Source organism: Pygoscelis adeliae, unplaced genomic scaffold, assembly GCF_000699105.1.
Source record: "Pygoscelis adeliae isolate BGI_AS28 unplaced genomic scaffold, ASM69910v1 Scaffold42, whole genome shotgun sequence".
Taxonomy (NCBI): domain Eukaryota; kingdom Metazoa; phylum Chordata; class Aves; order Sphenisciformes; family Spheniscidae; genus Pygoscelis; species Pygoscelis adeliae.
This window is the reverse complement of record NW_008824283.1, coordinates 8,391,605-8,402,651: the sequence shown is the minus strand read 5'-3', so window position 1 is coordinate 8,402,651 and position 11,047 is coordinate 8,391,605. Positions and strand designations below refer to the sequence as shown.

Here is an 11,047-nt window from a genome sequence, read left to right as displayed (position 1 = left end):
AGTGAAGTACAGTATCACAGAAAGGCAACCCACAGACTCTTGTTCTTCTAAAAATTATTACTGGGGAAGTTCAGGAGAATATGTCAGATAAGCAAGTCTTAATATGAAGCATTGTGCCCTCTTTTGAATGCTAAAACCTACTGGGTTTTTTGCAGACTTTAGATGCTTTCCTTATATCTGCTGGAATAGTTACTCTGGTTTTGGAGGAAGATGGCACGGTTGTGGACACAGAAGAGTTCTTCAAGTCCCTGGATGATAATACACACTTCATGGTTCTAGAAAAAGGACAGAAATGGACACAAGTAAGTCTTGACTGCCTTTCTCTCACTTGCATAGAAGTGGATGGAAGAATGTCTGTGGCTGCTAAAATTATTGGAAAGAGGGGAGAAGAGGAAGAAAACTTCCCCTAAGGAAGGCAAGGTATCAACTCCTTGTTGAGCCTTCCTGGATGACAAATCAAGTTAATTTTTTTTTGTCCCTTGCTTGGACATAAAATTGTTGGCAAAGATCTGCCAAGAATTAAAATGAAACATTGCAACTGAAGAGAATTACAGGGGAAATCCCCTGCTTTTGGTGAGCCTCAGAAATAACTTTGTTCTTGAGCCTTTTTGTAACATAAAGAAAATTAGGACTTGACAGCATGAAGTTAAAAATACAATGTCTTTAAAGGTTAGCTTTTAGAGGGGGAAAAAATGCCCAAATTAAGCAATGTAAAACAGGTTTTGCCTTGTGAATGCAGTAGTGGTTTAGTGAAGGTTAGAAAAATGCCTGTGTTTAATCTTGCGAACAGCTAAAAGTTGTAATCAAAACCTAATGTTAATCTACATGCTTCAAGATATTTTAAGAACTATTAAGATTGGTTAGCTTTAGCCTTCTAATCGTATCAACTCTGTGTCCAATTTGTGGTTTTGTGGGGGAATAGTCATAGAATCATAGAATAGTTTGGGTTGGAAGGGACCTCTAAAGGTCATCTAGTCCAACCCCCCTGCCATGGGCAGGGACATCTTCAACTAAATCAGGTTGCTCAGAGCCCCGTCCAACCTGACCTTGACGTCACCTGTACGTTAACAAGATAATGTCAAACTCCTAATTGTCTTTCCATGAAATGGTTGTTGCTAGAAAGCTAGCATCAAAATTTCTTCTACCAGGTGCAGAGCTAGCTGAGGAGCTGTAAGCAGGCCTACCATTTTTCTGTTTGTACACGGATGGCTCAATTGTGTGGCCCAGTTTTCTCAGTCTCCTGTTGCAGTGTGGGCAGTTTGTATGTTTTTCCACAAGATACCTCACTGACTTATCGACCTGCTGCATCTGGGCCATGAGCTCCAAGAGCAAAAAAAGTTGCAGCCAGGGTATGACTCCACCTTGCTCCTTTCCCCTCTGCACTATGTCCTGTCTGGCATGGCAGCAGAACAAGTTTGAGTGCTGCCCCTCCAGGATGTGCTGAATGACAGCAGGACTGCCGCAGCATCACAAATCATCTAGAGTGTAGCACAAGCTCTGTCATGCTTTATCCAAATATTCTGGGTGCTAATGGGGGGGGCGGGGAGGGGAGATATACACTGGCAAGCATACCAACTACTGGTACATGTCCAAAACTGTTGTTGATAAGGGGCCCTGTTGCTGGAGCTCAGAGGCTATCGAAGTAAAACAGGCATAAAATTGCTGGCTAATGATATACTACAGTGTTTAACTTGGTCTGACTTATCATGGTACTGTCTGAGTGCTGGGGTGATAAGTACAAAAAGGCCCAGTCTTACACAACTTTATTGCTCCATTTAGCATGCAAAAAACAGCTTGGCAGCTGCCAAGTCACAACCTTGAGCGGAATGTGCTGAGCCGAATATCCCATGTATCCACTAGATGTCTCTGTAAATATGGGTTTTCATTACTATTTTCTTTTTTCTTGAAGCAAGCTATCCTGAAAGCATCACTGTCAGCCCTGAAGCAGACAAGGGCTGCTTTCAATGAAGGAGGCTGGATTTAAGGTGGAAGATGACTTTCCACACTCCTCTTCCTTTGCTTTTTCTCTTAAAAAAAATCGGTATTAAACCTTAGGCCTAATCAGTAGTGGTTCCCTCCCCATGTTACTTTTTTAATAGGAAGAAAGCCAGGATTTGAAATGAGGACCTGACTTGTCACAGATGTCATCTTTGCAGCTATCTCTAAGAGTGCTCATCAGTAGCGTGTTCCTTCCTAAATGGAAGGACCTAATATCATCCTGGTAATTTGGTGGCCTGTTTCAGTGTGGACTAACTGCGCTGCCTCAGCTAGCAGCTGCAACATACCAGGAAAATTAAATGGCAGGAATACTGTCCAGTGGCATTACCTGTGGCTTCAGTATATCCTGAAGAAGAAGCTGTATTACAGGAAAGAAATATTCAGGAGGTGCTGTGTCACTCTGGAACTTCTGTGGCTGTTTGGAATAGCTTCAGTCAGGACTTGAACAAAATTACGTAAGCCACAGACTTGCTTTTCTCTGTGCTAATGCTTTTCTAGTTTAGAATTGATTGAGAACTAGCCCAAAGATTGGAATAAGCAAGCTGCTTCTAAAGAGCTGCACTGTTAACGATTGTCTTGCTGTAGTTTCCTGGCTTATGGTACAAACCGTCTCTCTCCTTTTAAATTAGACAAGAAATGGAGTCGCTGCTGTGAGACAAAAGAAGAAAATGGGAGTAGCTAACATCACATTTGATCTGTACAAGCTGAACCCTAAGGATTTTATTGGCTGCTTAAACATCAAGGCGACCTTCTATGAGATCTACTCTGTCTCATATGACATCAAATGTATGGGAGCAAAAAGTGTATTGCGGTAAGTATGTTTCCACTACTGATCAGGCATATGTGTTAATGTAAAATCTGTGTTTGCTTATTGGTTCTGTGAAGCAGGTGTGTTTATAAATTTAGTATTTTTATTAATTCTTACATACTGGCCAATATGCTGACTCTTCCTTTGTAAGGTGGATAGCTGACTTGTAAAAACTTACTATAGCTTTTTATGGTGGAATCTTAAATTTCCCCCAAGGTAAAATCTTATCAGCTTGTATTTACTGCAAGGGTGTAGGTAGAGTCTCTTTGTTTTCCTGAGAGAATTTCCCCAGATTCCTTTGACTTGTTTGAAGAATGCAGGAGGCTGAGGAAGAAGCATTGGACTCTTTGAAGGGGGAACTTCAAGGGGATGAAATGAGAGGAATTTGAGATCTAATGGCAGAGGTCTTAAAGCTTGCTCAGACTTTGCAATACCTGGCTGCTAAATTCACCACCTGAGCTTACACGGAAGCAAAGGAAAATGGAAGAGATATGACACTCTCCACTGTCATAATGTGAATTTGTCATCTGTAGTAAGACTGTGTGATATCACTGGTTTAAAGCCAACTGGTCTCTGAGCAAACTAATGGAGCCTAACAAGGACCACTGTCTCCTGCAGGACCAGTCTGGTGGGTTGTGAGTTTGGTAGAACTGGCTGTTGGGAAATGCTGTCTTCTGCAGGGGCAAAATAATACCTGTCCTGTCCGCTGCTTTCAACAGTGTGCTGAATGTCTGTGCCTTGTCAAAACCAGCTGTGTCCTGCCGTGGTTGAAGAAAACTTCTTCCGAGTTCAGACTCCTTCACAGAGGTGCCATACTTTGACAGCTGTTTAAGCTGCAGCCCTGAATTTCTCTACCTGGCCTTTCAAATCCTGGTTGAGACACAGTGGTGTAGTGTCGTTGCATTTCACTTGAGGACCAGATCTGCTCTGTACAGAACAGACAGGTGTATATGCTTGTAAGTGAGGTTTTCACTTCCCCTGAGCAACATGCAGTCTTTAGTTTGAAGTCTTCAAATAGTCCCTCCTCTCATGATGCAGGTATTAAGCATTGTAATGCTAATCTTGTTCCCTGTCTTTCTATCTGACTGACCTCTCCCACTCTACTTAGGTGGTCCCTTGCTTAATCTTTCAGGCTACAGCTGGTGTGACTGTAAATGAGACTCATCTCTCTGGTCATGCTGCAGTGATTATCCAGCTATATGCTATGCCCACCTGTAGCACTGGCTTCATTAGCATTTCTTCAAAGCAGTCTTACGCTTGAACAGCTGCACTCCTCCAGTTGCTATGTTTGTCAAGTCTCTTGAGCCAGAACAAACTCTGATTTCTGGCTATCTGCTATGGAGATGAGTATCAGCACTGGAACTTGCACTGTTAAGGAGAATTTGAAGGGATAGTTCTGCCTCCCTGCCAACACAGGGCAGCTGGTGAGACAGAAATGGTACTGGCGAACAGCTGAAGTAGCTGTGGAGTTCTTCTGGAAGCACTGTTATGTTAGAGTTGAGCTGTGAGGGAAGTGCCAGTGTCAGGGTGGGAAAGTAGTCTGCTAGCAAAGAACAAGAATGACAGAAGAGATAACCTTGGGTGCTCTTGAACACAACAGTGAGATGGCCTGTCTCAACTTGCTATTGAAATTGAAGACAGATGATGTTAGGTTCTTGGTGTAGTCCCTCTGATAATGAGTTCCAAATTGCTATCTCTGATGCCCTGTCCCTGAGCCCACCTGTGCAGCGTGAAGGGAAAGGACTTTAAAATGCTGCAGTTGTTCGTTGGTGGGAGTGGCTCAAAGCCTGCCAGATCTGATTAGTGCATTTCCCCTAAGAGTTTCTCCCTGTAGTGTCCAACTGAAGGATCAGATGTCCAGTTCAACAAGTAACTTCCTCCATGGCTTAAGTGACAACTGCTCTCGTGTGCAAGTGACACACTGCAGCTGCTCAAAAGCTCGGTACCAGGTGCAGCTTTCCTTACAACCGTAAAGCTCCTTGGCCTGTACTATCTGGTGGAGGGAAGGACATACTGAAATGGCATACGTGTGGGAAGCATGAATAAAGGTACAGTGTTTTTTTAAAAGGGTTCCCAGGTTCTAAGTACAGGGTATTCTACTCTTTTGAAGCATTGGATTTTGACTGCAAACATTCTTTCATCACAAGGGAAAAAACTGAATTTGTAGGAAGAAGACTTTGCCTTCTCTGGTAGAGCTCAAAGGAGAAGTGAATAGCAGCAGAGGGCTCACAGCTGCATGTTTTCTCAGACAGGAATTCAGAAAATCTTCCCTCTTTTGCAGAAGAGGAAGGCTGGTCTGGTTTCTGCATCTTCAGAAACTGATCCCTTTCCAGTTTTGGAATGGTTCCGGTTTTTGCGTACCACTTCCCCAATGCCTCAGCTTCATATTTGTGAGGGCCTACTTAACTTTCAGGGATGAGGCTTTGAATATAGCTCTCAGCACTGATATCCCAATTGTTTCTTGGAGAATGGAAGGAAGACATAGGTATAACTACGTTGAATAAATGACCACTCAAATACGATGATCTCTATTCCCCTGTGATCCTGTGGTGATCCGCAGTCTATATTGTAGACCTCTGAGGCTTGCCTGATCTTAGTTTATGGATCTGTACTGATTCTCACACAGTATTGTATATTTGAATGCTGATACTTACTAAAACTTTTAAAAATAGAATAGTTGCGAACTGAGAATTCTTAAGGCTTGCAGCTTGGACAGTATTAATTCACCTGGCTTCATTTGTTTTGCTGTTGGGCATCCACTGTAATGTGATTGCTCAGCTTCAGATCTAATCAAGCTTGATCTGTAGCTTGGAGATACATGCAGTGTTGTATTAGTGAATGGCCTAAAGGTGAGACGTGAGGTGGATTCATGCTGCAGGAATTTTTTCTCCCAGGCAAAGTTAAGTCCTCAGTGGTGCTTCGGTAGTTTGAGTGTTGGCTTTGCAGAAGGCCTGTAAACGTCTAACAGGATGACAGCCGCCTTTGTTAAATGCGTTTTCTGGTTCTGCCAACATGTCAATAGTTTTCTGTCAATCAATGGCCACAGAAGTATTTGCTCTAAAGAAGGTACAAAAATGACCAGCTTCTCAGAAGTGAGGAGGAATGAGAGAGTTCTTAAATATATCTACCGAACTCATCCTAAAGGTGTTGGGGGGGATGGGGCAATGTCACCCTGTTGGTGAAATTTTTTTTTAACAAATGGCTTTTCTTCTAGGAAGGTGCTTCAGCTAATGTCCCATGCAGCACAAATAACTGGACAGTTTCTTCTCTATACTGGAACGTATATGTTGCAGTTGATGGGTGAATATGATGAAGATGGCACGTGTACAAGATCAAGGCGGGAGTAGTAAACACAGCTGCACTTTTGATATTGGATCCTTTTGCTTAAAGACATTGTCTTGCCCCATTTTGATTGTAATGATGTTATAGCAGGGGATGTCCACTGATGTGAACTAACATTTTTCCCATTTGGGAATGCTTGTAGGCCTTAGTCATAAAATAAGCGTTTGGTGTTCACAGGCTCTTAACACAGCAAAAGGATGGGTGCCTAATGTCTGAGAATTTGGCAAAAGGAGAGGGTGGTTTTTTGCCCCAGCAACTCAAAATGGAGAATAAGTATACTTGGAAACTTGCATGCTTTGTAACCAGTGGGGTATTTCTTGCACTGATCAAAACATAGTTTGGTTGGGTTTTTTCATGGCTGTCTGCTTGCCTTCTGAACAGACTGGTCTGTAAGGTGGGGGTGGGGGAACTGTGGTTTTTTGTTTTTTAATCCTTAACAATGCTAGTATTAGTGTCCAGCTGGCATTGAGGTACAAAATGGTGAAGTGTAGTTATTCTGCTACCAATGGAAATACACACACAATACAACTGAATCCTGGTTCAGTGACTGACAGCTCTCATGAAGTCTAATTGGAGAAAGTGCAACTACTAAGCAGAAGCTTAAAATTTAGCCTTACTTCCCTTAAAACAAGTGAAAACATTTCATTTTAACTCTTCATATTTTTTCTTCAAATCTACAGAAAGTTCAGGTTAGTATAGCTCATACCAGTTGAAGAAACTGATATTTCTTTGATGGTTCTGATGTCCATTCTGCCTGAAGTATTGAATAATTTGCCATAGTTTCATGACCATGGCTTACAAGCAACCTGCTGAAGCTTCCTTCAGGGGTGTTAAACCATCGCTAATGTAGTTTTTACTGTTCAGTTGCAAGATGACACTACATCCCAAGCTGTACTTGAGGTACATGCAGCATGGATCTGTAAGAGATGCTGGATTTTGATGCCCCTGTGTTCAGGGGAGAGCAGCAGGACACTATCTGGTCTTGTGTAACATATATATGCTCTAAACTGGATATTTGCGGTTTTATAGTCTCCCAAGACAAGTTGTATTAAAGGGCAAAGTTTTTAATCCTTAGGTAGAATTGTCCAGAATGTTTTCTACAGTTTAGTGAACTGCTAGGATGACCAGCTTTCAGCAAGCTTTTCCTCAACAGTGTAGAAAACTGGAACATGAGCCGTGTTGGGCATCTTGTGTCAAAACACAGACTCCCGTTGCTGAAGGGAAAAGCCCAACTTTGGTTGTTCATAGGTGTGGCTTTTGAGGCTTTCATTTGCTTGTGCATGAGGAACTTTAGTAAGTTATATTCTTAACAGCTTTCAGCCTTAAGTAAGGAGACAGCAGATACAGGTAATGTGTCTGACCTGATGGCAGGTGCCACCTAGGAAGCGAAGCTCTGGTGACAGAGTGAACAAGTGGGGTAGGGGAAGAAAGCAGTGGGAGCAAAAGGGAAAAGGACCAATGTGGAACCCACAGTGCTTGCCATGCCTCTGCTGAGAGAGGAATCCATTAACTATGTGCATCAACTGCACTGGTTAGTTGGAGGAAAACCTAAGCAGGCGGACTGAAAAGGCCGAGTAGTGTGGTTGGTGGGATCCATTCTGACCTGTCAGCTGGATCTGTTTGCTTCAAATGTCGCTAATATGTGGGAAAATTGCTCTTGCTTTAATCTGCAAATTTCACCTTCATATGCTTATTTTTGCCTTCCCTTTATGGATGTGACTTAGCCAGCTGAAGCTGCACCTTTCAAATCACTGTTGTGATGAAAAGCAGCCTAAATCCAAGCGTTAAAGGGACCGATGGACACAAGTTCACTAGGTGTCTGCCTGTCTCTTCAGTAAAGGTATTACAAATAAGTAGATAGCTAAGAAAAAACTTGTTTTTTTCCTGATTCCTGTTTCCCACTTACTTCTGAGCGTTTGCTGGAGCGGGGGAGGGTACACAGCTCTGGGCAAGGGGCGGACTGTCTCTTTCCTAATTTCTCCCAGGGAAGAATGCCTGTAACTTGCAGCACTGTCAGGTTTCTTTCAGAAGAAAACAATAAACTGTTCTGTGAGTAATGCAAAAGAGATTATGTTAAAATGGAAGCTTTATACTTCATCTGTATTGTTTTCACCACACCACCCCAAGCGATTGTTGCCATGATAACTGTTGGCCAAAGTCTTTCTACCCCTATCAAGGAATTGCATTTAACTGAGGCAGTGCAAGGACTTTGTCATTAATTCTTTCGGCTTTTAAGGACCACTTATTCTATTAAAACAAGCACATCTGTAGAAAGCAAACTCTATCTAGCGCTCCTAGGAATATTTATGTTGCTAATGGTGGGAGCACCAACATTAAAAAAAAAAAAAACAACTTGCATAGTTCAATATTGCATTAATGTGTGAAATGCCTCTTCAACATCTGTAATAAAAAAGCTGTTGCAAGTCTGAACTGTGCAGATATCAAATTCCAGCCTTCTATAGCCAGAAGTAACACTGCGTCGTTTCCAATGGTACTATCCTAGAACTTAACGTGATCTAAAAGGCTAACTCAGTATGAATTTGCAATGTTTTTAGGCAGCTGCTTCTTTGGCAGCTGAACACTTGAGCTGCTGAAGGTCATGTGAGCTGCAGAGTCTCCATCTCGGAGCATCTCCCTCCTCTAATTCAAAATGCAAACAGCTGAACAAAGTAACTCAGCTTTGATATTTTTCTCAAAATGGGAGAAGTGTCTTGCAATGTTGTAAGTGTCTGAAATTTTCATTGCTTCTGAATCTGGGTTTTGCCACAGGCTTAGTATTTGGGGAATGATATTTGCTACTGTACCAACTTCTTTCCAGTGATAAAGTTTTGGCTTTGGGTCAAACTGGAGGAGTTTGTAATTCTGAGTTGGAGCCAGTGTGATTTTTTTTTTTTTTTTTTTTTTTTTTTTTTTTTTTTTTTTTTTTTTTTTTCCCCAGACTGCTTAGGAGTCATAGTTTTTACTTCAGCTGTATGTGGTACACAGCAAAGAACAACTTCAGCATTATCTAGCTTTCAGAAAATTATACACAAGTGGTGTACGATATCTAGCAAGAGACAGAAAAACTAAAAGCACGGGCTCTTAACTGCAGGTATGTAGAGAAGCAGCTAGCTTTTCTACTTGACACTTCTAGATTTGATTTTTCTTTCCATAAACTTATTAATCTGCACTTGTTACTGTTGCAGTCAAGGCTGGTAGCACTGACATGTTGAAGCTGTGAAACGTGTTTACTGCCTCCTTGCTTGCTGCACTGGCTCTTTTTGCCTGTTGCTTTGCATCACTTACTAACAATGCACCAAGTCATACTCTCTAGTTACCAAAAAAGGAATTTTCACTGCAGTATTCAATCGTGTTGACTCAGGCACTGTTCATGTTCTGCACTCAAAACAAAGTTGCTCTCTTCATGACTAGAATGAAGGATCCAGTTGCTTTTTGTGCATGTAATTTATCATTACTTCATTTCCTTCCTTTCATAAACCCATGAAGCTGTTGCTTTCTTGCACCTTCCTAGTCTTTCAGGAGAAATAGGATTACAAGTTGTTCTGTCCAAGGGGAGAAGAAAAGGCAGGGTCTAAATTCCTTAGACCGTTTGGAATATGTTCTAGGAAACACCCTGAACCCCTTCCCTACAGAGAAGGGAAGGGTAGTAAAGAAAAGAAAATAGGACTTTGGGCTGGAAGCTTTTTTCAATACAGTGAGTAGAGAGGTAGGTGTTCACAATTTAGGAAGTGCTGGTAATTCTGAATATTAACTGTGAAGATAACTACATATGATCATTTGTACCTGACTAGAATTACAACTCTAAATCACTTCAGTATGCTGCTTCCTGAGATAGCACTTGAACTAAAGGCACAAGCTTCTTTAATTAAAAACAAAAGAAAGTTTAAAACCAAAGTACTTTTTTTTTTTTTACTTGATGCCTCAAGTTTTACTGGAGGTATTAATGTGATTAACATACCACTTCAGTTATGTATTAGTAAGTATCCTTGTAGGGTTTAACGTTTATCACTGCTTTCTCTACCTTACCTTGTCATATATGCAGTTAAGATATTTATTAACATGAGCATTGCTATTTTGCTAAGGGGAAAAAGATAGTATTTTACCACTTCACAGCTTTCAAGCTCAGTAGTTTAACTTGCTATGAAAATTGAGATGGGTGAGAATTATGTGTCAGTGATGGCAATATTTTCTGATGGTGGTGCCAATTTTAAGGAACACTGCCCATGAATAAATAAATTCAAACGGTGGCTTTGGATGTCTTCTCTATTAATTTCCAGAATAACTTATTCCTGAAATAATCATGAACATTCGTGGATCTATGGTCTGCCACAGACAGTTTCCAAATGCTGCACTGCAGCGGTGAAATAACTGGATACTATTATGTGGCTCTGAACTCTTAACTCCTTACTGCTGACTCACTTTCTGGCCTCAGAGAAACCATGCAAACTGTGTTTCCTTTCATACAAAAGGGAATGCCTTCCTCCATCTTTTACCAAAGCTGCAAAAGATTACAAACTGCTGAGTACAGGAGATAGAAGGCTTCAGCAATCTCTGGTTTTCACCAAATACTGTAAGGATCAAGGACCCCTTTATAATGCCTCACGTCATTTACCTACAGATACAGTTGTACACATTTGATTGCAGGGAAATATGAATTTATTTAGTGGAATATTAGATTTGTCCAGTTCATGATTAACAGTCTTCAGGAGGAATAGCATGTGAGTGTGATCAATCTCGTGTACTTCTATCTAATAAGTACATTCTATACTCAGCTTAAGGGACAGTTTTGCAGAGCTTGACTATTGAGCAGTTCCCCTCTTGTGGGAGAATCAAGGTCCAATTTCTTGCGGTGGAAAAGCACAAAATAGCACTGTTGGCTTTAGTGGCAAGGTGTTGGCA

At 41.4% G+C, this 11,047-nt stretch overlaps 1 protein-coding gene across 1 annotated transcript in view; it reads left to right on the top strand.

Moving 5' to 3' along the window:
- The window catches only part of CIDEA (cell death-inducing DFFA-like effector a), an 8,787-nt gene extending 178 nt beyond the window's left edge, over positions 1 to 8,609 (top strand). Inside the window, exons 2-4 of the mRNA XM_009318530.1 lie at positions 156 to 302; positions 2,628 to 2,809; positions 6,021 to 8,609. Of these exons, the coding sequence (XP_009316805.1) occupies positions 156 to 302; positions 2,628 to 2,809; positions 6,021 to 6,153 (462 nt within the window). The 3' untranslated portion in view covers positions 6,154 to 8,609. The remainder of the gene's footprint in view (positions 1 to 155; positions 303 to 2,627; positions 2,810 to 6,020) is intronic.
- Positions 8,610 to 11,047: the final 2,438 nt, after the last annotated feature.